Source organism: Aspergillus brunneoviolaceus, assembly GCF_003184695.1.
Source record: "Aspergillus brunneoviolaceus CBS 621.78 unplaced genomic scaffold BO95scaffold_20, whole genome shotgun sequence".
Lineage (NCBI taxonomy): Eukaryota > Fungi > Ascomycota > Eurotiomycetes > Eurotiales > Aspergillaceae > Aspergillus > Aspergillus brunneoviolaceus.
In genome coordinates this window covers 301,837-328,616 of record NW_020290750.1, presented here as the reverse complement: position 1 = coordinate 328,616, position 26,780 = coordinate 301,837, and the positions used below count along the sequence as shown (strand labels likewise).

The window sequence follows — 26,780 nt, the reverse complement described above, 5'->3', positions numbered from 1 at the left end:
CAAAACCTCGTATAGTAGGAAGATTCGGGTGGAAAGGCGTCTGTCTCTGTCTGTCTCGTGGGCGGAGCGGCTCTTGTTTAGGAAGGGGGGGCATAGGGATCGGACTCGGGACTCACTCGGGATCGGAGGGAACTCGGTAGCGTCGCTCGAGCAGAGCAGAGCAGATGATGGATGGTCACTGGTATCTAGTGGCCGAATCTCGTCGGCCAGGTGTACGATTGAATCCTGGTCCGGGCTATATGATGCATCTCAATATATGTATGTATGTATACTTGCTCGGTTATCTCTGGATGGGGCTAAATCAGGTGTACTTGTACTGTACCTTACATATCCACTATCAAGACGGTAGCGTAGAGTCAGTCCTAGGAGCCTTACCTTACGCCTAAGCTTTATCCTGTCCAAGCTAGTCGTCCTTGATGCTGTTGAACTCTTTTCTAGTATTCTCTATTCCGATAGCGATACGGAGTAGAGGCCACCAAGTCTCCGGGGGTTTTATCTCCCCGCCGCCGAGGCCTCTGTAAACCTTCCATCCTTCCTCGACGGTCTGATATGCAGGTATTACCACGAATCACCTCATAGCAAAAGTGTAACCCGTCTCGCTGACGCGCGCAAGCCACCCCCCCCCCTCTCTCCGGTGTCGCGGTAGGATCCGACTGGGGATGTTCTCATGTATAAGTGGGTTAGTCTGAACTAGTCTTAGACGTAAATTTATACACTACTTCTAGATTGGAAGTTGGATCAGAAGTGGCTACCTCAAGTAATTAGAGTATATGGGTTTATCCTCTAAAGAGGGCTAGGTCTAAACGTCTATACCAGTAGAAGATTGCCACTGTAATAGGAATCTATGAGGCATAGCCGATTACTAGCTATCTGATGGCCATGACCTCTTACCCGACCACAGCAGGGCCCATGTCCTATCCTGATATCATTGTTGGGTCTTATCTAGCTATATCGAACAGTTACTCACAAAGTAGAATGAAAGGAAAAGAAAGTGATGCACGCTTAAGACAATTCAGCTAAGCCGAATGCACGCCCTCATCCAAGTCCTTTTCCCACCCCTCCCCGAGTTTCCAGTCCTTATATACCTCGAGCTCATCTGTTGTAATGGGATTATGTGTCCCCCACTCATCTTCCTCCTCATCTTCCTCCTCCACGGCCACTTCATCTGAGCTGGTTCGATCTCTCATCGGCGGAAGCACCGGATCCGACAAGGTAGGCGACGCCTCAAGATGGTAGGTCCTATCCGGCACCGTGGAAGTCAATGATAGTTGGTCCTCCTTATCTGAGTCCGTGCCACTGTGGCTCGATCCCTCCCCGCTATAGCATTTGGGTGACTCGTTCGCCTCAAGCTCCTTCGTATAGCTAGACAGCTCCACGATGGGGTCACCGGGTGCCCGAGGTATCCAACCCCTGCATGCCCGGCTGTACAGGTCCTGGAATGAGGGCCCGTGACTGCGATTGCTGAACCATTCATGCTCCAGAGCCTCCTTAGCAGTCATGCGCTTGTCCTCCGCCATATCAAGCAGATGGCAGATGAAATTTTGAGCGCGGACTCTGATCTTATGTGAATAAAAGAAACTCAGTAGGTGGAACACACCAGTTTCTCGAGCAAGAAAGTCCGCCCACGATTCAAACGAACTGTCGGGTAAAAGTTCTCCGGTGAGTAGGATGGTTGCCACACATCCCAGAGACCACATGTCGATAGCTCTGGTGTAACGTCTCTCGAGCATCTCACTACTGCAGTTAGCAAGCTGATTCCGCCCTGTCACATAGTGCCTGAAGATGACCAAACATGACTTACGGAGCACGATACGCGATGGTACCCTTCGTTGCCGCCATTTTTTTCATGGGATGATTCAACCGCGTAGCGCAGCCAAAGTCAGTGAGAACAACCCTACCCCCCTCTTCCAAGGTTGTCATGAGGATGTTATCGAGTTTCAGATCGCAGTGGACAATATCTTGGTCATGAAGGTACTCCAGTGCAAGGAGGATCTGCCGCACTACCGATGCGGCCTCCATGTTAGCAAGCTTTCCTCCTTTGTATTGCATATAAGAGAAGAGATCCCCTCCGGTGACAAGTTCCTGGAAGATGTAGCTGTTCACAACCGCGAACTTAGCTTTTATCTCAATGTTCCCGGGCTCACCGCGACTCACTAGGTATCAGGAGAGCAGACCACCTTCTCGAGGCTCACGATATTAGGCTGTGCACAGGAGTGGTCAGCAAGGCTTTGCACAAGTTACAACGTATTATCCCACAAAACACCCACACATGGCCACCTGCCTTCTCCTCTTGAAGGGCACTATCAAACTCCTTCTTTCTCTTCTCCAAAGGACCAGACTCACATAACTCAGATCCTTCAAGATCATAACCTCCTGCCACAGAAGCTCGCGCTTCTCCGTCCACCTCTTCCACACCAGGTCATCGAATTGCGCCATGACCCCGGGGTTCCCAGCTTCCTCCGAAGGCTGTGACCCAGGGTTCTCGAAGAGGTTAGCTAGGTCTGCTCTCACAGATCTGATGGCCTGATCGCGAAGGGGCCGCAAATCCAGGACCTTGCACGCCAGTTGCCGTCCCTTGTCTCGCCGGTAAGCCATGTACACGGTTGCGAAGCCTCCCAGGCCGAGCTTGCGGTGCGTGAGGACGAACTCGCGGTTCAGGAGCTGCAGCTCCTCTTGCTGCAACTCATACGGCGTTGGTTTGTCGTACACCTGGTCCGCGCAATTGAACATGAGGAACTTCTCGCCCTTCAGGCAGAGGATGTCGCCGTGGGTCAGGAGGAAGCCGCCGGCCGAGCGGCCCATGGGGTGGCCGTTCCAGGTGGTGACGTTCATGGAAAGGTCCTGGGCGTAGACGAGCGGAGCGATCTCGCTGGGGTTGTCGCGGTCGAATACCACGGTGTGGATGCGGAGGTGCCTGCGCGAGATGTGTTTGCCCTTGATGACGTAGTCGCATTTCGTGGACCGGCCGATGGTGATCACCTTGTCGCTGTAGATGGCGAGAGGATTGGTGGACTCTCCGGTGTGGATATCGTGGGTTGAAATGGTGCCGACGAAGAGGCTTTGAGAGGGCTGGGTAGGATGCGTGGACATGCTGGTTGCTGATATCGATGGAATAATGCTGATAAATGAAGTGAAAGTGAGGTGTATATATAGTTGAGAGCAAAGTGAGAGCAAAGTGAGAGAAAGAAGAGGTTTCGGTTTCTGTTTACAACCGGCTTCTGTATATTGCTGGCTGCCTCAGGATAGGAGTGGGACGGATTAGGAAGGAGCGCATCACCGTGACCGCGCACCGGGACTCCTTCCCAATCATTCTCGTTGACACAGGCAGCATGGAAGACAGTTTGAGAGGGAAAGGTCGAGGGCAAGCTTGTATCTGGCGAATGTGTACCGGTCCCTTGTACATGCTTCGCAATAGTATATGTCACCATACGCACCGGTTATACTCAATTCCTGTGTGTACAGCATGCACCTCTGCCCTTCCGCCGTACTCCCTGGATAATGGAACTACCCTGGAATGCCTCACATCTAACGCAGCCATGATATCTTTAGTACACAAGAGGGCAGAGCCCCTGGATTCGCAACATGTCTGACCCGGGATTCACCCAGACCTCCCCTACCAACAAGCCTACCTAGCAGCTTTTGCTATCAAGCTCTATCCAACTACCAGGGCCGACTACATCCGTTGATCAAAGCACAGCATGCAGGAGTATCGCTCTGCAAACCCCCGAGCCCATCGCAGAAAGAGATCTATCCACATGCCATCTACCTATAGGGAAATATACAGTAACATACATACACACACATTAAAAAAGTTAGGGAACGCCCCCCGAAGGTCCCTTACTATCCACCCCAATTGTCTTCAAGAATGGCTCAATAACGCCCCGTTTGCGCTCCTCCAGCGCTCGTCGGTCTTTTTCCTTCGCGGGCACGGGTCCTTCCGTGGTGATCAGCACCGAGGCGAAAATCGTCGCCAGGGCAGTTTCAACCGCTTGGCGGCGCATGGCCATCTGGGAGATGACAGAAGGGGGCTCGGAGACGGAAGAGTTGAATGTGCGGGTTCGGCGCCGGAAGGCGTTGGCGGATATAAAGGATGATGGGGGTGGTGGTTGCTCTTGCTCTTGTTGTTGCTGCTCTTGAGGGTTTGCTAAGTCTTTTGGCGAATTCTCTTGTGTTATTGGACTCCGGTTCTCAAGGGGAGGGGTTAAGATCTTCAGAGGGCCGTGGGTGGGAATGGATGATGCCGGGGCAACTTCGTTGGCGATACGGGCTAGCATGAAAGTTACGAAAGTGAAAGAGACGCTGTGGGCGGGGGAATAGGCGAGGCTTTCCAGCACCCACGCTTGGGTTTCTTCCCACGATAAAGGTGGTGCGCGGGTTTTCTCGCGAGCGAGGATCTGTTGGTCTAGATTTTGCCACACAGTGCCGGTGACGACGCCGTCTTTCAATGACCGAAGGAAGACAAGTAGCGTTTCGCTGAGAATCTCGAGCCGGTGGAGACAAGATACTTCGGGCGCGAAGACGATGCTGAAATCTTTATTGGTGTCCAAAGCCTCGCGAGCGGCGGCCAGAAGTGAGAGACGCTCGTCCTTGTCACGTAAGGTCCATGTCTCAGGCTCAAAAGGCCAGCCATAGCCATACGGCTCCTTGATCCACGGAGGCATGTCATCCTCTGAGTGGCCTCTTGTCATACTCCATTCAGCAACGGCCCGTTCAGTCATTTCCGAAATAGCCTCAGTCAGTCTGAATAGCTCGCGAGGTGCCGATAGAGGCACGGCCGAACTCCGTCGTCGTTCGGAGTTGTTGAGACTCCGCGCTCCCGCCTCGGGCATCATTGTGAGCTCTTCGAGCGAGCGGCCAAAGCAGGTAGGCAGCCATTTGCCGTACGCAGAAATGAAATGGTCCCGCCCGTTCGTCACTCGGAGGACGAGGACTTCTTCCAGGCTAAATTGGTCCTGATTCAATAATCGGGCTAGCTCTACGTCTCTAACAAACGCCGTAACCTCAATGCTGGCAATCTCACCGGGGAGGAGGGTGCATTCGTTCGACGGTAGCTTCTTTTTCGAGTCTTCTTGTTCAGGATGGTGCACCCGGTACTCCAACCAAGGAGCCGACTTGTGGGTTTCATTCTGCTCCGGCTTCTCCAAGGAAAAGGTGGCGGATACACCGCTGGTATTGGCGACGGTCAAGGACCGAGTGACGGGAACATCGAAAGGCACGTCTCCAAAATTCACGGCGTTGGGATCTTCGCTGGTGGGCTGATTACCATGATGATCGACCACCACAGTAAGTCCAGGTCGAGACTCGTTTTCCACCTTGTCCAGTTCTCGAACCACTTCCTGATGGATCTTGGCCTTTTTTTGCGGGTCCACGGACTCGAATGTCAAGGTAAATCCAGCCGCGAGAGGCTTATGGTCCGAGGAGAGTATCCCTTGATGAGACAAGTAGTAGTCTAACTGAAGAGACTCATCAGCTTCGGCGGTAGAAATGAAAGAGTCGTCTTCATTGGAATCCTTGTCGGGATCATATTCATCCCCACTGTCGGCTCCGTCAACATCTGGGTCATAATCGAACAAGACGTTGTCATCAGCAGCCGCCTTATCCAGGCCCCTAGCCTTCATCTCCTCATCGCGCTTCCTAGCCTCCTCGGCTTCTTTCGCCAGTCGCTCAGACCTCAGTTTGTCTTTGTGTGATCGGAACAAAATCCGATCGCACCAGCTGGGACCGCGATTTTTCTCACTCGAATCGAACCTACCCACGCTGCCTACATCATACTTGTAAGTAGGCAGGAAGGTGATAGGACCCTCTCGCCAGCCGTCATGGAACGCCTTACGCTTGCTCTGCTGCGTCGTGAGCTGGTCATGAGGCAATAGAGACGATATCGTGGTCTGTAAGGAGGCGGGGTCTGTATGGGGATCGATGTCGTCGTCCGAAACAGGGGGACTAGAGCTGCCTCGCCTAGATGATCGCTGTTGATCTCCTCCTTCTTTGTCTATTACGAGCGGTGATTCAGTACGCCCATCAGCATTCATTCGTGTCTTGTGCCGGTTATCGTAGTCGTTCTCCGTATGTCGAGCCAGCACTCGACGCACATCATCCCCGGGAATGTCTTCCAGTCGGTAATTAAGATCTCCGAACCAGAAAGCAAAGTCCTCTTGCCCGATACTCTCGGCAGGGTCTTCACGAAGGGTAGCGATCGGATCAATGGGTTCGAAGCGAGTCCGTGTAACGATCTGGGAAGCGTCCCAATTGCGCCGCTCTAGACTGTTCTTATCGGACCCGGCAGCCAGGTGGCAGTCCACAAAGACAACGCATGTGGTTTCGCCGAGGACCAAGCGAGTCGCGACGGCGCCTTTGTTACCCATGTATCCTAGAAGCCCCGTACCCACACTAGTGCAGCTCACAGACGATACCTGGTTGGCCAGGGAGGGGGAAGCATAGACCAGCTGCAGCAATCCCACCAGCTGTGTCTCGGCAATAAGCTTATATCCCGGTGGCAAGGCCTTCTCAAGCGCTGCCTTCCATCTATTCGCCGGCGCTGGATCGACATACGGTCTCAGCGCCTCCGCGGGCGACGAGACATCCACAATCTCCTGCAAGCCCAGGACGTAGAGGTCAATCTGGTCCGGCGCAGTCTCGGACAATGACTCTGTGTGTCCAGCCGAAGAGTTGTCCGTCTTGTTTCCTCCCTGCGAATCCTTCACCCGTAACCCAGACAGTTGTTCGCATACCCCTTTCTGTTGCACGAACCAGTTCCCGATGTCGTTCTCGGTGCCTGGGATGGCAGCCACATTCCATGTGCCAACCTTGATTCGGATCGACTGCTGGTGGGTGTATTCGGCCTTTCGCGCTTTGACGGCCTGCGGGAGCGAGGAGGGGTCGGTCTCCGGAGACGTTTCGTTATCGCCCGGGAATTCGCCGGAGATGTGTTGCTGTTGCTGGGCGATGGAAGCCATGGTGTCTGATTAAGGGAATAGTATGCGCCCTCCCGATCCAGGGATATAGATCTATATATAGGGTGGCCTCCGAGCGATGCGGGCGAATACGAGGTCACCGCGGACTGACACGCGGCGCAAAAGGTTGCACAAACGAATAGAAGCTAGATGCGATAGTTTGGAACATTAGGAAATGAACATCATGCGACCATCGAACGAGAGGTCAGGGATTCGTTCTAAATCAAGACTGGAGTGTTGGACCAGAGCGCTGGTGGCGAAGGTCGTAGCGGGCGAGAGCTGCGTGGAATACGTACTGTACAAGCCCGCGGGAGCGGCGGCTCTGGATTGGTATAGATTGGGATGGGGGGCGCTCCCAAGAGAAAGAACAGTCTTGGGGATTTAAGTCAAGGTCTGCGATCAGCTTCCAAGAAGAATGATCGCAGAACCCAGTGAAAGAGAGAAAGGGTGGTGGTGGGAGGATGGTTTTGAGGTGGAAGGAGGGAGAAGGGGAAGAGGAAGAGGAAGAGGACGGATTGAATAATCGATGATGATGATGGAATGGGATTCCAGACTCGACCGCGGGGTGCTTTCCGACCGCTTCTCGGCCTGAGCTTCCCCTTCCTTTCCCTTTCGCTTTCCCTTTCCCTTTCTCTCTCCGCCATAACTTCCTCAAATCGTCATCACTTCACCTCCCACACACCCACACCCCCGTCTCTCTAAGTTGCTCTTACCTCACATTTCTTCTCTATACCAGTCATCTCACACAATGTCCGCTCGCAAACCCCGACGGGCACACTCCAACCAGGGCACCAACAACATCAACAACCCGCGGCACCACCAACAACACCTGAGCCAAAGCGGCTTCGCCCAACCCTCCGACTACGACTCCGACTACCAAACCTATCTCTCAGACACTCAACACCACCAACAACTCCCCATTCACGCTCACCACCCCCCACAAACACACCAACAACTCCCCCCAATGACAAGCACCGCAACCACGACGACGACGACGACCACCACCACCACCACAGCCCCCGCGCCGCCGCCCCTCCGCACCAACGAAGACCTCAACCTCTCGGTCCTCCGCCGCCACAACCCAACCATCACCTCGATTCTCTCCCTCGCGCAATACGCCGTGGTCTACATCTTCAGCCCCAGCACGCGGCAATGGGAGAAAAGCGGCGTGGAGGGGACGCTCTTCGTGTGCCAGCGATCGCAGGGCGAGCTAGGCGAAGAGCGCTACAGCGTCTTCGTGCTGAACCGTCGCGGGCTCAACAACTTCGACCTCCCGCTCACCGACGGCGACAACGTCGAGATCACCGAGGAGTATATCATCCTGAAGTCCGATTTGGCGCCGGAGGTGGTGGAGAATGCTTCCATCCCGGGGATGGTGCCGCCAGCCAATTCTACCGCTGCTGCTGCTGCTAAGCCTTCGGGGAATAGTGGCGGTAATGGTGGGGATATTCGGATCTACGGGTTGTGGATCTACAGTGAACCGCCGCCGAATTCCACGGCCGAGACGCGCAGCATCAACGCGCAGATGATCCGGGAGTGTGCGGTGCATGCTGGGGAGAGCTTGAAGCTGGCCAGGGAGCGGGTCGAGGCGACGCGGCAGAATGGGATGCATGTTGCGGCGGCGACGGCGGCGGCGGCGGCTACGACGGGCGCGCCGTTGGAGGAGGTGAGCACTAGTGTGGCGATGGGAAGGCAGGTCTCGCTCAAGGATCTGTTCGGGCAGCAGCGCGCCCAGGATGATGGGTGGAGTGTGCGCGCGCATCAGATCGCGCCGGCCGATTGGCAGCATGCGCCTCCGCCTCCGTCGCAGCCGGGTCCGGGTCCAGGACCGGGGTCGGGTCCTGGAGCTGTGCCGGCGCTGCAGCAGGATGTTCTGGGCGATCTGTTTCGGAGAGCCGGGCTGGCGTATCAGGGGGGTCAGTGAGGTGTGTCTTTTGTGTGCGGAGGGATGCGAGAGGATACCCATGAATGATGGTGGTATGATTAGCGCATATAGAAGTTTTGGTGTGCATTCTTGGGAAACGGTCGTAGCCCTACCTCTATTTCACGATGTCTCTATACAGTCAATGCCTCCCGTACATACTCATTACCCTATTCAACCCCAACCCCAACTCCCTAGGGAATTACCCATCCTCACCCCACAACCTCCCTAACCATCCCAGCAACCTTCTCCGCCATAACTTCGCTATGCCCTGCCCAGCATACAGTCAGCACACGCATCAGATCAACCAAGTCAACCCACAAACCCACAAAGCCCCAAGCACACCCCCGGGCCCAAGACCCAATACACCAAGATTGGGGCAAGACTCACTCAAACAGAAAGCATGCGGCAACCCCTCCTCACAAACCACCATCGTCGGGCCACGGCCCCCTTCCCCTTCCCCTTCGCCACCCTTCGCACTGCCACCCTCCGTAATCCCATTCGCATTCGTATTCCCATTCCCATCCCCATTCCCCCTCCCCCGCAAAGCAATAATCTCCTCCCTCGTCTCCTCAGCGACCCAATGATCCCCGCGTCCATAATAAAAGAACAACTTGGTCAAGCTCTTCGCTGCTTCAGGCGTCGACGCAATCCCCCACACCTCGTCGGCCCATTCATCCGAACTGATGGTGTACATCTCCGACGCGGCCATGTGTCTATCACCGTCAGTATCCCTGTACATGCCCTGGAGAGGCACTAGATAGCCCGGCGGGGCTGGGTTAGGTGTGATCCTGATATCGGATCTTGATCGCTGGACCTAATCCAGGAGAAGAGAGAGGGAATGTGGGGGAAGGGCGACATACAAAGCCTGTCTGACGCCCCTCCTACTCGTCAGAAACCGGCAGGTCGTGTCCACGGCGGCGGACGGCGGGGATCCCATGACCAGACGCACTACGGTGCGGAGCATGGGGGCCGGGAGGAGGGTCGTTAGGACCCGTGCGACAAGGCTGGCGATCAGGGCTAGGTGGGGGAGGATGGTGAGGAGGGTCTTATCCGTGTGGGGAGAGGGTGGGGGTGGTTAGTGTTCGTTATTCCAGTGTGAAAGTGGGGGTCGGGTTGGAGAGAATGGATGGAGTATGGGATAGGGCTCTGCGAACTTACGGTCAGTTTCCTCCCGGAGGGGGATTTGGCGATGTCGACGACGGTGGGGAAGAGGAGGATTGCGCTGATGATGGGGAAGGAGGGGTGCTTGTTGTCGGCTGATGGTGATGATGATGATGATGATGATGATGATGATGATGATGAGGTTGCTGCTGAGGATCGTTCGCGGTGGCGCCGGATGATCTCCATAGCGATGTAGGTTCCCACGGAGTGGCCGATCAATATGACTCGGGGTCTGACTGTATCACCGTCGACACGACGAAAAGCTGGGGTCTCCGAGGCGACAACACGGCTTACGCAATCGTCCAGCTTGCGCTGCACGAAGCGGATCTGGTCTTCCAGGTCGTGATAGTGTTCTGTGTTGCTGTCGGACGATGACGATGCGACCTCAAAGCCGGCGAGGCTGTGGCCGTAGAGGTGGAATCTGGGGCTCGCATTGTCCTTGGAAATCCAAACCCTCAATTTCTCGATCAGATGCGTGAAGAATGGGTAGTAGTATGATATCAAGCCAGGATTGCCGGATATAAAGTAGATAATCACGGGGCTCCCAGACACACCCCCGGAGGATTTCTTGTCGCACAAGGTGTGGAAGAAACTATCCGGGGTCATGTGAGGGTCGATTTCCGGAGACATGGCGCCTGAGTCAGGATCTGAAGACACGCTGAAGAGCTCTGAATCATGCATGTCCACTTCAAACTTCAAGTCTGGATCATGCATCCTGTCTTCGGCGTTGCTTCGCCGGCCGCGGGAGACAGCGGCGGATGTACTCTTTCCCCGCAAGCCGAGGATGTGATCGGCGCTCATATACAGTCTAAGTTACATCTCCCATAATCTACAGCCGCGCCTATCGACGCCAGGTTTAAGTTCACTTGACATTGCCCATGCAAGGATATGTGCAATCGATGTCTTTTCGCAAATGCTATCCCTTCTTCAACCCCAGCCCATACCATACCGTCCAGTCCATCCAGCAAGCCTGACTCCGCCCCGGTCCAGAGCCCTCGAAATCCCGAATGATAAGTGAAGAGAAGAGAAAAAGTGCTATAAATGTACAATCATCTCGAACCGGACTGGTCAAATCGAGTCCTGCTTCTAAAAGGAAAGCCATCAAGGAACAAAAAGGGAATCGTACAGAAAGAATGCGTTCGGTCCATCGGTAAAAAATGCTAGAAAAAACGCATCACTTCATCTGGTATCTAGAAGGCTGTCGTAAAACAAACACGGAATGTTCCGCAACTCTGACAAATGACAACACAACAATGAATGCAGTTTGCTCGGCTACGGAGACTCGAGCATTCACAACAAAAAGATCAGACGATTCTGGAAATCATGAAATCATCCACCTTGACTGTCATGGTTATCATCTCGGTTCTCCTTTTCATTGCTCGTTTTGTCTACCGCAGTGTCAGTGGGCTTGACGGTTGCGGAGCTCAAATTGATCGCAATCCGCTTGGGTGCTGCGCTGGTAGTCGTATTGCCCAGAGTCGACCCTTTCTCGTTGGATGAAAGAGAGCCAATAGACACGCTTCGTTTCCGGCGCAGAAGCCCGGCACTCCCAGATCCTGCATTGACTGAGCTTCGTCGTTTGGGGCCGGCTGTAAGCTTCATCAGTTCGTCATCATCTTCCTCTTCGCGTCGGCGCTTCTCCGACAGTCTTTCCGGTGGGGTCTGTATCGTCAACGAGACGGGCGTGGACGGTGCCTCCTCAGATGACTCCATGGCAGTGTCTCGACCGGGGCCCTCCTGTGATGACGATTCTTGCTTTGGTTGCGTCTGGTCTTCAACCTTAGTATTCATCGCGTCGTCTTCGTCGTCGTCATCGGGATAATCAACTAGGGGCTTCACTACGGGCGATGCTGCGCCATTCTGCGGGTGTGCAGAAATGGCTGTGTTCTGTTGGGGATCCTGCTGCCACTATAGTACATGGTCAATACTTCGGACTGTCTGATTCCCGGCTGATGCGACTTACCTCTTCTTCATCATCCGAAGTGTTGAAGTATTCTTCCTCTGCAGCATCCATTTCCTTGACCCCTTGCCAGCGCGACCCATTGGCTTGCATCCGCTGACCTGGCAAATCTTCTTCCTGGGAGTATAGAGTAGAATCCGCCTCCTCTGCGCCGTAGCCCTGTAATTGCTCGTAGCGTAAGTACAGAGTTTGGAACGTGTCCACATAGGTGATGTTCTTGATCTGCTCGCCATATTTCTCCACCAGATGAAGAACGATGGGTTTGATGTTCTCGCGCTTGATGTACTCAAAGAGTTCAAGGCAGGCCGAGTTCAGAAGGTTGTCACGTGGCATGGACTGGTAGACGATATCGAGGATCAGACCGAACGTGTTGTTACGGGTCATCATAGCTTGGTAGAAGGTATCTTGGAGACTAATTAAAGTGCGAAAGAACTTCAGGGCAGCTGAGGAGAATAAGAGTTTAGTTTCCAGCAGACCAACATAATTATCGTGGCGACCTACTCAGTTTGAGATGCTTCTGGGGCACAGTAAGTAATTGAGCGACCCGAGGGGCGAGCGACTCGTCATGGATAACATTGCGAGAACGGTATAAATGCTGGCGCACGAAAAATGTAAGAATATCGACAAGATGCGAATACAGCGTTACATCTTGGAATGTGAGGTCATTCACTGCGAATGGTGGTGGCGCCACGGTCAGCAACCATCAGGCGATGGCATAGAATAGCAAAACTCACGATTATCGCTATTTTCGAGTCGCTTCAGAGGCCAAAACAGCCTCCTGGCAGACTCGTCGAAATGGTTCTGGACAAATGTATCCGAAAAGATGTTGGAACGTGGCTTGTTGAAGTGCTCGGGTCCAGCCCGAGCCATGGCGTCCGGCATTGATATTTGTGGATCTAGCAGGACCTTGATCGCATCGGCAAGCTGATTCTTAACTCCGAGGTCGGTTTCCGTGTGCAGCAGGTCGATCAAAGTATCTGTAAGGGGCGTTTTCTTCTCGCTGACGGCCTTGAGCATATATCCGCGCATCATGATCTGATCGTGGTCGAGGAGAGACACCAGAAGATCAATGCCTGTCGTGCGCAATGGTGGCTTGGGGTGTTTGATAGCAAATGCGATCACAGCGAAAAGGCCATGGTTGATGAAATTGGCAAAGAGGTTCGCACGCGCCGGCGCTTGCAAGTTCTTTGCGATGACCGCGCATTGATGAAGGAATTGGACCGCATCCTCCTTGCGCTTGTTGTCGGCGTTTCGGGGGTCGAAGACTGTAAAGAGTTCCTTCAAGAATTGCGCGTTGGATTGTATATGATTAACGATTTCCACCTGGTTGAAGAAGATCAAGGAGTTTAGCACTGAAAATGTAGGATCATCTAGGATCCTAGCCAGAACCACGTCTTTGAGGTACTGTAAGCGCCAGGTGTATCGGATCTTGTGACGAATGAGAGGGTCCTTGATGGGGACCACTTCTTTGTAACGCGTCTGGTCTGCGAGGTACTGGCGATGGTTGGCCTTGTGGGTAGGGAACTCGGGGTCGTCTACAGCCCATTAGCAATTTCTCAGTGCAAGGCGCTGCCATCAGGATTCATACATTCCAATGCTCCAACGACCCCCAGGATGACGGGGTCTGTGACCACGGTTTCGATGATCGTGTTGTCGTTGAGTAGGATCAGTGACTTCATGATATTGCAAAGACGATGTAGATCCGGAAGGCTTTCGAGGTCTTCCGCCATTGAGACCAGAGGGATGAGTTTCGGAATATACTCATCACGAATGACTAATTTGGAAAGAGCATCGCGGCCGGCTTGAGTTATGCTCGAGGTCCTCATGATGTGGTCGATTTCGGGAAGATTGCCTAGGTCGGGCGCCGGCAGCATAATCGACTGGTAGCTCTCGATCTCGTCGGACAAGGCATCTTCTAGGCACAACGGAATGACCAGGTCAGCAAAAGATCCTATCATCAGCTATCGCGGCAGCGTAGCCTGGAGATGGGAGAAAATCTAACCTCCCGGCGCCAAACTGAGCAGATGTTGCTGCACGTTGTTGACGAAGTCCCTGCGGAGACTCAGTCAGTCTTCGGCTTGACTCATTTCCATCCCCGTTTCGAGCTGGGCTCGATGCGCCTTACCAGATGACCGCGCACCCTTCGGCTTCCTGAAAACTGAGTGCCATGTCCGTTCCATTGGGCTCTGTCCATACAATCAATGTCTCTGATGGGGTCGTGTGATGGTCAGTGATGGTTCTTGTACGACTTGTCGCGTGCGCAATGGACGGGAAGCGCGCAGGAGGGGTGGCACCTTGTTGCTTCTGGTATCCGTCATCCTTGGAGATCTTGGTCTCCAACAGCACCCGGTTGGGTTCATCTTCCGACTCGACGAAAATCCGCGGCTCATCCTAGCCATGGCGTGGACTGGTTAGCGATGGAATCTTCATGGAAGCGACCAAGCGCGCGCCCGACGGCGATGGTGCGTTTGCGCCCGACGAGCGGGCGACGCAGCAGTCGCGCGGCGGACAGCAGGTGGAAGGGACACGACTCACATCCAGGATCTGACCGGTGCAGAAGCCGGTGCCTCGATCGAACCAGTCATTATCTCTGAGTTCGTAGACCTTCACCCGCTTGCGATCGCTGGGTGGTTGCACCTCCAACGCCATGGTCCGGCAAAACGGAGAGGTGGCGTCTCGTCACTCCGGGACAACTCAGGAACGAGTGTTCCGGCGCGAGGAGAGCCCCAACGGAAGGGAAGGCGGAGAGAAAGATAAGAAAAGGCCGCGGCTTGGTCCAGATTGGACGGAGGATGTGCGGAAGGGAAGGGAAGGGAAAGAAGTGGGGAATGGGAGGAAAAAGCGGGAAAGGTTAAAAAAGGGAGAAAGAAGGGAGAGGAAAAAGAATGATGATGTGGATGTGTGGATGTGTGGATGTGTGGTCGATGTGATATGATGTGATAATCAGGTCAGGTGGAGGGGGGAGAGGAGGAAGAGAAGAAAGGGAAGAGGAGACGGACGGAGAAAAGAGGGGACGGGAGGATGGAAACAAGCAAACGACGAGTACAGACAGAGAAGGAGGTTAAGGAGACGGAGGTGTTGTGTGTAGGTGGAAAGAATGAGAGTAATGTTAGAGGTCTGGGAGGAAGGAAAATGATGTAAAAGGGAAGAAAAGTGACAGGCAAAAAAAATAAAGATAGCAAGCAGTACTCCGTACAGGTAAGAAGATGGAGACGGGGAAAGGTTAGCTGCTGCTTGTTGCTTGCTTGCTTGCTTGCTTGCTTGCTGCTACTGCTGCTGCTGCTGCTGCTTCCCTCACAGCTTGTACAGTACAGTACTTGCGCCTATGTTTCTGCTTCTGCTTCTACTTCTGCTTCTGCTTGTTCTTCGATGATGAATGAGGATCCTTCTTGACTTTGGCGTCGGGACCACCTGACGGCCTCGGCAACTGTCTTGTCTGCCTGCCTACCTATCTGCCTATTTGTTTCGGAGAGGGAAAAGAAAATGAACCGGACGACAACAACAACACGCGACCGTACTGAACACTACCTAAGGGATTAGAATTGCTCAACAAATCGGGAGCTTATCAGAGCTAAGCTGAACAGGACAACGTCCGATATACGGCAACCCACCAGCTGCCAGCCAGCAGTAAGTCCAGGTGGAGTACTACAAAGGGCCAGCTCGGGGATCTGCAGCGAAAGCGGAGCGAGCAATTGAAGACCTGAAACTTTTCCGTCAATCCGTCTACACCTACGTGACTATACCGGTAGCTATAAACTTATCTGCGTGTTCATCAATAAAGAAGGGTCTTGCCGATGACGTGCGCGTCCCCGGAAAGGTTTCAGGCCAGCCCTGAGGATTCAGGATAAGAATAGCCCTCCAGCCGCTAGGGTGTCGGGGGGGGGGGGGGGGGGGAAGGGGGGTTGGGGAGTCGGACCTTACAGCAGGATGCTTCTTCTTGTCCCATGTGGATGGATGCGATACTGAATAGGTCCCATTTGTGGTTATTGTGGTGGGGGGGGGGGGGGGGGGAAGGGGGGTTGGGGAGTCGGACCTTACAGCAGGATGCTTCTTCTTGTCCCATGTGGATGGATGCGATACTGAATAGGTCCCATTTGTGGTTATTGTGGTTAAGGTTGGGTCACCGGGTTGTCAGTCAGTCAGTCGGTCGGTCGGTCGGTCGGTCAAGGGGTGGAATGGCAAAATGGCACTGCAAGGAGGAGAGAAGACCAAAAAAATTCTAGCCCCGTCACTTCTTATTGTTCCCCCCATTGTCAGATATTTGGATTGTTCTATAATTGTTCCATAAGGTACACTACTAACAAGAAGAGTGTGTGTCCGCAACTGTAATCACCATCCCGGGACCCCACGCATTCAATATCCATGGAACCTTTGAGTGGATATGTAATAAGCTACCACTTCAGCCTCAAAAACGGACGATCTCTAACGTAGCGGAGCGAAAGAATTGCATTGTTGTCTCCTGCCTCCGAGGGTCATTCCGCCTCTATCCACCGTTGATAGCGACGGAACAGGATGTCCATGACCGAGATCGGGGCTCCTACTCAGTTGGGCAGCGACCAGTCCCCAAGCTTAACCCGAGACTGCCTGAAGACGGTGGTTGCACTACCGATACGGATCACTGCGCCTGTGTTCCCCCTCGGTCAATAGATGAACCAAGGGGAGGGGCGATGCGGATGGGTCATGTGGGGGATGCTGCGTCACCAAACATGCTCGATTCTTTGAATCATGCCGAAGCAAATCCGCCATTACCCTCCAGGAAGGACGGGAGCCTGAACTGTGCGGTTGTCAGTGAGCGGATCGGAACATCTTCCAGAAAAATGGCAAAATGGATGAATGAAGGCGATTGACGGAGGACAGGGCCAGGTTGGAGACCCGATGAGATCATTGCGCAAAGCCTAATTCTGGGTGCCTGGGGCAGTGAATGTGGCAAGATGCATGTGACTACAGCAGGATAACTTTTCGCTGTTGGCCAATGAAGCTTGTTGGTATTAGCTATACGCGAGCAAATATACAGTCTCTAACCATGATAAACAGGTAGTCAACTAGGAAACACAGTTGCTTGCTACCAAGCAACTTGCATACTACCGGTACTCCGTATATGCCGGAATCCTGGGTATTTATATACTAACTCGCTTTCCCCCTGTAAGGCGAGAAAGTGGATGTTCCGTGCAGGAACGCTAAGATCAGTGCATGGATGCGGAGGTGGCACCCAGACATCCACCTCAAACTGCTGCAGACTGTACGAGGGATCCCTCATTAGCATCAGATAGCTATTCTTATCGCGGCCACTCCTTGGTAGTGGGTGTGTTCCAGACTGCTACCAGCTACCTGCTAAGCGTTGGATGATCCCTGATAGCCGACGCGGGTCAGCTCCCTTATCGGGCCCGAGCGGTAGGGATTATGGATCCACATGAGGGGTGCGACCCGTGATTGGCCGCGAAGCACATGACGGGAGGGCGGATCTGATTGACTTGGCGATTACATAATTTATACTTAGTAACTTACTTAGTAGCAGTAGTAACTTCCAGTAGAAAGTCCTCTCCACTTCCTAGTTGGCTTCCTCGTGACTTTCTTCAGCCTTTACATCTTCAATTCAGACAGCCGTTGGGTCTGATATACCAACTGCCATCCGCGAGCGACTTCGGGAGCTTTGCGCTCGTGCGGGTGGGAAAGCTCCCGTCGGTGTGTCGTTACTCCAGTCGTTTTAGAAAAGTCTGTTGCAGCAGCCATGACACATTCTGCTGTGTCCCATGGCACAGACGATGCTGGGGCTGGCCCATCGTCCACGGGCACCGATCTCGGTCGTGCCCATATACCACTACCGTCCAAATCCGATGCCTCCGCTACCTCTAATGTATATACTACCGGCGACGGTAGCACCGACGCAGTGGACTCGGAACACGCAACAACAGCGGACCATCCCACCGACAAACAGCAAAGCCCGCTCGCCTACCTGACCACCCGAGAATTCTACATCACCCTCCTCCTGGGGTAAGACCATCTTCACACCAGTTACAAAGAGTCCTTAGCATCTCATTAAGTCACCAACAGTCAAATCCTCGCCATCACCAACACAGCGTGCAGCACTTTCAGCACCCTCCTAGCCGACCGAGGCGTCTCCCTGCCGGCCACGCAGACCTTCTTCAACTACCTCCTGCTGACCGTGATCTTCACCTCCTACACAATCCACCGCCACGGGCTCCAGGGCTGGACCCAGAGCTTCTTGTCTCGCGGTTGGAAATGTACGATATGCCCCCATCCCCATCCCCATCCCCCCCCCCAAAAAAACAGACCTCCTCCTCTCCCTCTTCGACGTAGAAGGCAACTACTTCCTCGTCCTGGCCTACCGCAACACGACCCTCCTCAGCGCCCAACTCATCAACTTCTGGGCCATCGCCATCGTGGTCCTAATCTCCTCGACCGTCCTGGGCGTGCACTACCACCGACCCCAACTCCTCGGGATCTCCATCTGCATAACGGGGATGCTCCTCCTCCTCTTCTCCGACCGCACCCCACCCGCCTCCGCTCACAACAAACTGCTCGGCGACCTCTCCGCCCTAACCGGCGCAACCAGCTACGGCCTCGCCAACGTCCTCGAAGAAGTGCTGGTGACCACCGCCCCGATCGCCGAGGTGCTCGGCCAGATGGCGCTGTGCGGGGCGTGCATCACCGCGCTGCAGGCCCTGGCGCTGGGGGAGCTGTCCGCCCTCCTCCGCAGCAGCATCGTGTGGGATGCAAGGGTCCTGGGGTGGTGGGCCGCGTACACGCTCTGCCTCGCCGCGTTTTATTGTCTGGTGCCGCTGCTGCTGCGGCGCGCGTCCGCCGCGTTCTTCAACCTGTCCATGCTGACGATGAACTGCTGGGGGGTCGGGGTCGGCGTGCTGCTTTTCCGGTATCAGGTCGGCTGGGCGTATCCCGTGGCGTTCGCGTTGATTGTCGCCGGCCAGGGGGTGTATTTTCTCGGTGCTGCCCCGGTATCCGGCGGCGGTGCGGGCGGGGGCGAGAAGAAGCCTTGGGTGAGATCCTGTTCTGGGTCGGGGAGGGTGGATACGGGACGAAGGGGCCAGAGGTTTGGAGGATTGAAGGCTTCGGAGGAGGAGGAGGAGCCGTTGCTGTTGCGCCGGGAAGAACAGGAGGAGGCTGGGGAAAGGGTTTCGGTGGTTTGATGGGTCGGGCTGGGAGCCACAGTCTCTGGCGCTGGGATGCGCTGGGCTGCTTGGGATACATATTTCAGGACGGGGCTGTGGGTTTTCCGCGTAAATGACTGAACGACTATGACGAGCTCTTTTATATAGATGACGATATGCGAGCGTGATAGACTAGATTCTGAGAGGGAGTCAAGATGTTGAATTAAATGAGTTTGTCTGCTTCTAGCAATGTTGTGTGATACAACTCTATTCCTTAGAATTATTGACCAGGTGCGCCGCCGAGCACTCTGCCGAGGTTGAAGACAACTGGATGACTGGGCAAACATCCAAGCAGTCAAGATGGATTCATGAGTGAAGCCATTCGCGGAAGAGATTTACAGCAATCACCCCTGCCGCCAGCAACTTCAATGAAGATTGAAGTACCTCATCCACAACCTCACGTCAGCTCAATACGACAAACATCCTAGGCCCTAGACACCAGAACCATACATTACGACGAAAAAAATGTAACCCGTACCTTATGACAGAACACAAATAGAAACATGAACCATATAAACCTATCAACGCACAGAACCACAAACTTGAAACAGAAACACAAGACATTCCAGAAAACCTCGGCAGATCAACAGACTCCAAACAGCTCTTTTGATAATGTTTGCCTGCTCCCCAGTATTCCTTTTGCCTTTGCCAGAAAAAACAACCAAACTAGAAAAACCCTTTTCGTACCCAGATAATAAGAAAGAAAAACACCCCATGACAAAATGACCCAACATGCTTTCGGCCAGATTCACAATCACAACCAGACCCGAACGATCAAAAAAAAAAAAAAAAAAAAAAAACAACACCTGGAACCCCCCAGAGATGAGCGGGAAACAAGAGCCCGAGAGAACATACACCCCCCACAGCCAAACAAGGTAAATACAATCACCCCAAAATACCCCAACCCCTGAAGCAGTGGTGGATAGATAGATAGATAGACTGGCGCCGAGTGAAACGACAACCCATGATCAACAGATGCGACACCAACAAAAACAAGAAACCCCCAACATGATGCCACATAACACAAAAGGGAATACCGACTCCAGAAACCAACAGGCCAATCCCAAAGGGCGCTAGTCAGTAGAACCACCATGTACCAAATTAAACCGACTGTCCACATGTGACGGAGCGCTAGACAAAAATATTAATCAAGACGTGTGCTTGCGACCCCACTTCTTTCAGATATGTACCATGCTCTTTCCCAATAGTCGAATCAAAGATATAACCCTCTCTTAGAACGCCACAGTACAAAAGCGAACACCCGTCCAAAGGAATAATGTTGTGAGAATCGAACCATGGCTGGTGGCCGTCGCTTAGCCCCAGACAGAGGCCTGCACGCCCAAGCCGTTCTTCGATCCCCACACGCCACTGCCGTTACCCCAACCCAGGGAAACACCACCGCCCGTGGTGTCCTTGACGCCGGCGGTCGCTGCGGCGGCGGTCGAGGCGTTGGAAACCGACGAAGCACGTTCGCCGGTAGTGGCATCACCCGAGGTGAAGCCGAATCCCAGGGGAGACGGAAGGGGAGTCGTGGAACGCTTGTTCAGGGCCGGGTTGGAAGCCTGGCCGGCACCGGTCTGTTGAAGAGGCCGGCTGCCAATGGGTCCCACAGAGCCGATGGGTCCAGTCGCCGACTTGGTCGATGCCTGTCTCGAGGAGGGAGAATCGGCGCCACCGGGAGACGAGGTTGAAGTTCCGGGCTGATCGGGAGTCTCGTACTTGCCAAAGACAGGGTTAATGCCCGAGCTGGGAGAAGAGGCGCTGTTGGCACGCGAGGGCGACTGGAGGGAGGCGGCACCCGCGGCAGCCTGAGACACGCCATCAACACTCCCTTGGACGGGAGTTTGCGCTAGACCAAAGGGGTCGGCACCGCGGGGAGACGGACCACGAACTCCGGTGGCAGAAGTCGGGGTACCACCGGCCTGGCTGTCGGAGCGGGGGTTCTCATCGGTCAAGCTTCCAGGGGGGAAGAACGCGGGGCTGTCGTTGCCGTACAGGGCCCTATGCTGACGAGCCAGAAGCTCGCGGCGACTTTCCTCGCTCATGGCGGCTGGGCTGAGCGAGCGATCGGACTTGTTTCCAGACATTTCGGCAAGCAGGCCTTTGAGAGAAGCAGAAGAATTAAAACCATGTTCAAAAACTGGAACCATGTCCCAATGTAATATACAAGCCAGCGAATACACATATGGGCAGAGAAGATCATGGGGGGAATAGTGGAGGAAGATGCGGGCGAGGAAGAAAGAAAGAGGCTCCAAAGACAAATGCTACCACGTACTTCGGTTGTACTGTTGCTCCTGGTGATAGTTGCGGAGCTCCCTCTCACGCTGTGCTGCCATCCGACGCTTCGCTTGCATCATCTGCTCCACTTCGTTGGGACGACCCTGGAATCGTTGCGAGGCATAGAAGCCCTGGAGGGAGGGATTCGGGTGCATCCGAGAATCGAACTCGCTGATCGAGTGATGACGCTGTGACATCGCACCGGCCATGCGGGGATCTACCACAGTACTGTTCAGAATGTAATAACTTCTAGTAGGGGGCATTCATGGAATCATACCGTAGTCGGGGTACGGGCGACCCATCATCATGGGCATCGAGTCTCTCCGGGGCGCGGCCCAGAGCTTTCCGCTCTTGACGAGATTGTCAATCGCACGGTCGACCTCTGTTGGAAGTCAGCGCCACTCTTTCCACTCTTTCTTCCCTTTTCCGAACAGAGATTCCACTGTGTCTGCAGACCGCAAAAAAACACATCTGCAGTGCGTGATCTCTGATTTGCATCATACGGAAGATCCGCAAAAGGTATGACATCTGGGGAGTCGGGAAATATGCGTACCATCGAACTGAGAAGAGAAGGCCGGGATTTCATCGCGCTGAGAGACGGAGCTTGATCCTATGAGAGAGCACCGGTGTAAGCCTCGCTGTTTTCCTGCTAGAAAAGATCGTTGAACGTCCTGCCAACCATACCTGACCGCGACGGGGGAGCCGGCTGTTCCCAGGAGGCCTGGCGCGTAGGAGGGGCTTGCCAGCCCTGGGCCTCGTAGTAGGACGCCATTATTTAATTGATCTGGGGACCGCGACGGACGGAACGGACGGCGTGAAGCGGAACGAAAGATTGGCGCTTGGAGGCAATCAGGAGAGGCCTGTGGTAAGGATATGAATGAGCATGAAGTCCAGAACACCTAAGCAGCGCAGCCAGTGCATTGACAAGTGATTGCAGACGACGGAGAGATAGGCGGATGACGACGGGGCGAAAGTCCAAATAAACGGGCCAGGTGTCCGAGTCACCGCACCGGGCAGATAAAAATAAGAAAAAAAGGCGGGATGGCGACCAGCAATGACATCGACCGGAGTTATTCTTAGATTCCTCGGAATGACCCTTTCCCAAGTATCAAACTCTGCTTTCGAGTCTCTCCACCATGACATCCTCGGGGATTCAATTGATCTTTCGCATTGCGGAGATGACAAGCGGACATGGAGTGAAGGGGTCGATATATGAAATCTGGCCGATTTGGATGGAAGGCGTAGTTGATGAGGTGTTGTGAATTTTCCCATTGACCGTATTGTGGAAGGCGGACAAAAAAAGAAAAGACAAGACATTGTGCTTCGGGAGTGTCAGGCAAGGGGACTGACTGGATGGTTACTCACAAAAAAAGGAGTGAATGCACTCTCAATAGGATCTACCACGAGCAAACGAGGCAGAACGGCAAGCAGTGACCGACAACAACTTCTCACCCTTCAGGCACGACAGACAGATTAAGTCTGGCGTGAGAGAAATGAAGAGGGTTGGAGAAGGCGGGGGGGAGAGAGAGAGAGTGGGTGGATGAGGGAATTAAGGACGGAGGATAGGGTGGAGGGGGGAAGAAGGGAAAGGGAAAGGGTAAGGGAAGGAAAAGGTCGGGTAGCAGAGGAGAAATGCAATCGTCCCAAACCGAGAAGAGAGAGGGAGAAGAGGACCGGGGGGAAGAGGGAGGGGGGAGGCTTGAGGAGGGGACGGGGGAAAAAAAAATAGAGTCTCAAGACCGAGAAACGGAGAGCGAGAGGGAAAACAGGTAGAGAGAAGGAGGAAGAGGGGGGCAAGGGAAAGGAAGCGAGCAAAAGACGTGAAATTCTTCTTTTTTTTGTCTTGACCGGGGATAAGAAAATCAGACTGAGAGGAAGAGGACAAGCGGCAGCAACAGCAGCAGCAATAGCAGCAACAGCGGCAGCAACAAGCAGCAGGACTTTTCTCCGCTGTAGCCAAAATAATAATAAATTCCACTACTAATACTGGTAGGTAATGATTATACACCAAAGACGAGAGAGATTGAAAACATAACTCCAACCAAGCCGAGAACTTGGTCACTGACGGAGTACTTTTTCCAGTAAGTACAGCACCGTCCGTCTGTTTGTCTATCAATATCACATTTTCCTTTCCCAGGACAGGCGCACTGCATGACAAGAAGAAATATATTAGAAAACGAAAAATGATGAGAGCATACCCTCTGCACCATTCTCATCTTGTTTTGGATTTCGTTTCTCTTACTTGTTTGTGAAGACCGCCGGTGTCTCCGTGGAGTACGGAGTGAGAAAAAAAAATAAAATCAAAATAAAAAATGAAAAAAAGGGTGGACATCGGATGGTTTCGAATGGATGTGGTTGGTAGAGGAGATTCGGGTTGTTGAATCGCTGGTTTCCCTCCCGATCCGAGAAATTTCTTCTCTCTCTGGCTCTCTCTCTTTCCCCTCTTCACAATTATTAAGTATAGGTTACTTCACTCGCAACTCGACTCTCCATATCCATGCCATCTAATCCTTAATTCATTCCTTACTCTATATCAAACAAACGAAAAGTTCCCATGATTCCCATGATATGGCAGGTTATCAGATCCCACCGTGTCAAGGTGTTTCATCGGTGACAGGCAAGTATCCCGTACGTTCATGACTTGATTAGGGGGTCCCACATGTAATCTCCAATACGATACGCACGCACACGCAGTAGGTTGAGACTATCCGACATGGGGCTTGTGTTCGACCGGTCAGCAGCCCATCCCATCATCACCTGGGTGGTCTTGGATGCAAGTCAGCAATCGGTTTCTTGCACTTTGATTACTGCCAGCCAGAGTTGCTCAACACAAAACACAAACCCCAGAATGCCAGCGAGTTGTTCATCGCTACAGTCTAAATTAAGCACCATGAACTGCTGCTGTCTCGAAAGTGAATGAAAATCATGGGAAATCATGGGGATTGGCTTGGAACAATCCATCTCCCCTGTCGCAACGCATCGCATCCGAACAGAAACCCTGATTTTCCGAGAATCAGTCCAATGCACAATGGCGTATGCACGGAGTTTGCCCTCTGACTGACTGACTGACTTGCTCCAAGTACAGACAGACTAGTAGAGTAGCCGGGAGCCGGGAAGAGATGAGGGGAGGAGGCAAGCAACTTTTGCCAGAATCAAAAAGCACTGGGCAGCGCGCCCTTGTAATCAACCCTGTGTCTCTCTCTCTTAGCGTCGGCCCGTCAACCTTTTTTTTCGGCGGAGCTGTCCCACCCTCCCTCCTCCTCTTGCTCATTTGGACGGTGGGAGAACCCAGCATGTGCTGTTGACAACCTGAATATGGTGTCACCGAAGAGAGCAGGAAGCAGACTAATATCAATCGGAGATACAAAACCTTTCACCTTCCATGAGGAATCTACTGTTGTCCCAACTTCTCAAACCCATCTGGCCCCTACTGTAATCCAGATAGTCCCAACCCCGAATTACTACCCGTGCAGGCCCCCTTTCCCACCCCTGGGCAGGTCTAGATGGCAGCAGTAGTATCATCATCGTACCACACCTACGACTTCAAAGTCTGGGCACGGGCAGAGACCATGATCATGGTTCTGATCATGGACTGTACCATACCACCGGGGGATCTGGTTTGATTAGTACAGTACTACGTACGCTGGGCACTTGCTCGACAAATCGATGCTTGTCTTGCCCTTCGGCATTTCCCTGCTGATTCCGGCTGGATGATTCCGCCAAGCCGTCGTTGAACGGACCTCGAAATCATATCTTCCTCGTGGTGATTAAATTAGCCCTGGTCTGGATGACGGGTGATATGGATGCTGGCTGGCTGGCTGGCTGGCTAACCCTCTTTGGGCTACTCCTCCTTGCGGGTAACTTTCTTCGCGGCAGCGGCAGGCAGTACGCAAGTAGTAGATGGTAGTCGAGTCATGACTGTTCCTCTGGGTCCTCACCTGGTGTACTCAGTCAGTACTCCGTATTTTGGGGTCTGATTCTCATTGTTTGTTGCAATGTAGCATTGGAAACTGATGCCATTCATATATCTTCCCGAATAGTGGTTTGTTGTCGCGTGTGGATCCTCTGCAAGACGCTTATTCCTGCTTCTTTTCGAGGGGCATCAACTCGAGTACGACAACCGTGGACAACTAACTACAAGGCTAAACAACCTCCTGCTCGTGTCTCGACAACCACTAACTGCCTGCAACTGCCGGGAGATCTATGATTTACCTTACTTGTCCACACACCTTCCAGAATGTAGGCGGCGACACAGCTCGTGCTAATGTAGTCTGGGATAGATTGCCAGACTGCGTGGCTCCGGAGAATGGCCGGGGTGGGGGGAGGGGAGGGGAGCAACAACGCCGGACAAGGTGAGAGAGACCGTGATGACTAAACTAACACTCAGACCCTTCCCTGCAACCTTCCATGTTAAGAGGGCAAAAATATCTAAATTGAGGAAAAGGAGGGGTGGAGGGGGGGATGAGGGGAAGAAAAGAAGCGAAGGAGGGGAAAAGAAGTCCCGAATCACAAGATGGGGGGGGGCTTCTTATGCATCGTCATCGTGCTTCCAGTGGCTTGAAATGACCATGTATGCCCTTTCCGAAGGAGGCAGAAGTCAAGTTTGTGGAGGGATCAGATGGGCTATCACGCAGGCTGTCTGCCTGTCTATCTGCAAGTGATAATCCCCGGAGGTGGGATGGGGATGGGGATGGGATTTCTGCGAACAGTCGACCAAGCCCATGCAGCCTTGTCTCTCTCCCACTCCCTCTCATCTGATTGATCTTCAGATCACACGCTCGACCCTTTCTTATTTTTGTTTCATTTAGCGGCAGGCCAATGGGCATTGGGTGTGAGAGCCCCGATTGTCTCAGGGTGTTGAATTCGCGAGCCAGCGGAGAGAAAGAGAGACATATATGGTTCTACAGTATTCCGTACAGTACTGCACTTCGATGCATTGCTTAAATGCAGCGACCCGGTCCACTGCTACACACTTACCTTATACTTCACCTTGCCGCCGCCCTATCATGTTGACACCCCCCATCCGCAATACGTGACTTTTTCATCAGCCCACGGCCATGCTTACTTGCAGAAACAATGACCTCTGTGGCTGAGAATGCCTCGGATTCGTGGGCGGGGCTGCCTGTATCTTTTACTAAGAATCCTGGTGTAACTACATACTTCGTATCCTTTTCAAGTATTCGAGTGGTAGTTATACTATCATAGTGAACTTTGAGGCCGGCGATGATTAAGTTACATATCAGCAACGGTCTCCGACAGTCTGGTTCTCAGCCTTTCGAAGGATCAATCGCGCAGAAACATTTCGCCGGGGGGTGGGGGGA

The 26,780-nt window shown here is 53.4% G+C and overlaps 7 protein-coding genes across 7 annotated transcripts; 2 read left to right on the top strand and 5 right to left on the bottom strand.

Annotated features, from left to right (window-relative positions):
- Positions 1-866: 866 nt before the first annotated feature.
- Positions 867-3,090, bottom strand: BO95DRAFT_492995 (FHA domain-containing serine/threonine-protein kinase; the record flags this gene model as incomplete). Its single annotated transcript, XM_025590745.1, has 5 exons — positions 867-884; positions 1,377-1,734; positions 1,802-2,095; positions 2,155-2,201; positions 2,344-3,090. The coding sequence occupies 5 exons, from the start codon at positions 3,088-3,090 to the stop codon at positions 867-869; spliced, it is 1,464 nt and encodes a 487-aa protein (XP_025444132.1).
- A 722-nt stretch (positions 3,091-3,812) lies between these two features.
- On the bottom strand, positions 3,813-6,953 carry BO95DRAFT_451773 (phosphatase family protein; the record flags this gene model as incomplete). Its single annotated transcript, XM_025588107.1, has 1 exon — positions 3,813-6,953. The coding sequence occupies one exon, from the start codon at positions 6,951-6,953 to the stop codon at positions 3,813-3,815; it is 3,141 nt and encodes a 1,046-aa protein (XP_025444131.1).
- A 650-nt stretch (positions 6,954-7,603) lies between these two features.
- On the top strand, positions 7,604-8,953 carry BO95DRAFT_441123 (PH domain-like protein). Its single transcript, XM_025586118.1, has one exon. The coding sequence runs from the start codon at positions 7,699-7,701 to the stop codon at positions 8,872-8,874; it is 1,176 nt and encodes a 391-aa protein (XP_025444130.1). The 5' UTR covers positions 7,604-7,698; the 3' UTR covers positions 8,875-8,953.
- BO95DRAFT_441121 (bifunctional triacylglycerol lipase/ester hydrolase) lies at positions 8,834-10,723 on the bottom strand. The gene is made up of 3 exons (XM_025586117.1): positions 10,033-10,723; positions 9,735-9,919; positions 8,834-9,587 (listed from the first exon to the last, which is right to left on the bottom strand). The coding sequence occupies exons 1-3, from the start codon at positions 10,714-10,716 to the stop codon at positions 9,170-9,172; spliced, it is 1,287 nt and encodes a 428-aa protein (XP_025444129.1). The 5' UTR covers positions 10,717-10,723; the 3' UTR covers positions 8,834-9,169.
- A 641-nt stretch (positions 10,724-11,364) lies between these two features.
- BO95DRAFT_451770 (SMEK family protein) lies at positions 11,365-14,644 on the bottom strand (the record flags this gene model as incomplete). The annotated part of the gene is made up of 9 exons (XM_025588106.1): positions 11,365-11,943; positions 11,999-12,438; positions 12,497-12,664; positions 12,730-13,530; positions 13,584-13,910; positions 13,998-14,047; positions 14,121-14,202; positions 14,290-14,386; positions 14,531-14,644. The coding sequence occupies 9 exons, from the start codon at positions 14,642-14,644 to the stop codon at positions 11,365-11,367; spliced, it is 2,658 nt and encodes an 885-aa protein (XP_025444128.1).
- Positions 14,645-17,551: 2,907 nt separating this feature from the next.
- Positions 17,552-19,361, top strand: BO95DRAFT_441116 (DUF914 domain membrane protein). Its single transcript, XM_025586116.1, has 3 exons — positions 17,552-17,986; positions 18,047-18,237; positions 18,287-19,361. Exons 1-3 carry the CDS (start codon positions 17,724-17,726, stop codon positions 19,159-19,161), a joined length of 1,329 nt encoding a protein of 442 aa, XP_025444127.1. The 5' UTR covers positions 17,552-17,723; the 3' UTR covers positions 19,162-19,361.
- Positions 19,362-20,495: 1,134 nt separating this feature from the next.
- BO95DRAFT_358813 (uncharacterized protein) lies at positions 20,496-22,231 on the bottom strand (the record flags this gene model as incomplete). The annotated part of the gene is made up of 5 exons (XM_025582422.1): positions 20,496-21,283; positions 21,458-21,676; positions 21,737-21,841; positions 22,013-22,069; positions 22,144-22,231. The coding sequence occupies 5 exons, from the start codon at positions 22,229-22,231 to the stop codon at positions 20,496-20,498; spliced, it is 1,257 nt and encodes a 418-aa protein (XP_025444126.1).
- Positions 22,232-26,780: the final 4,549 nt, after the last annotated feature.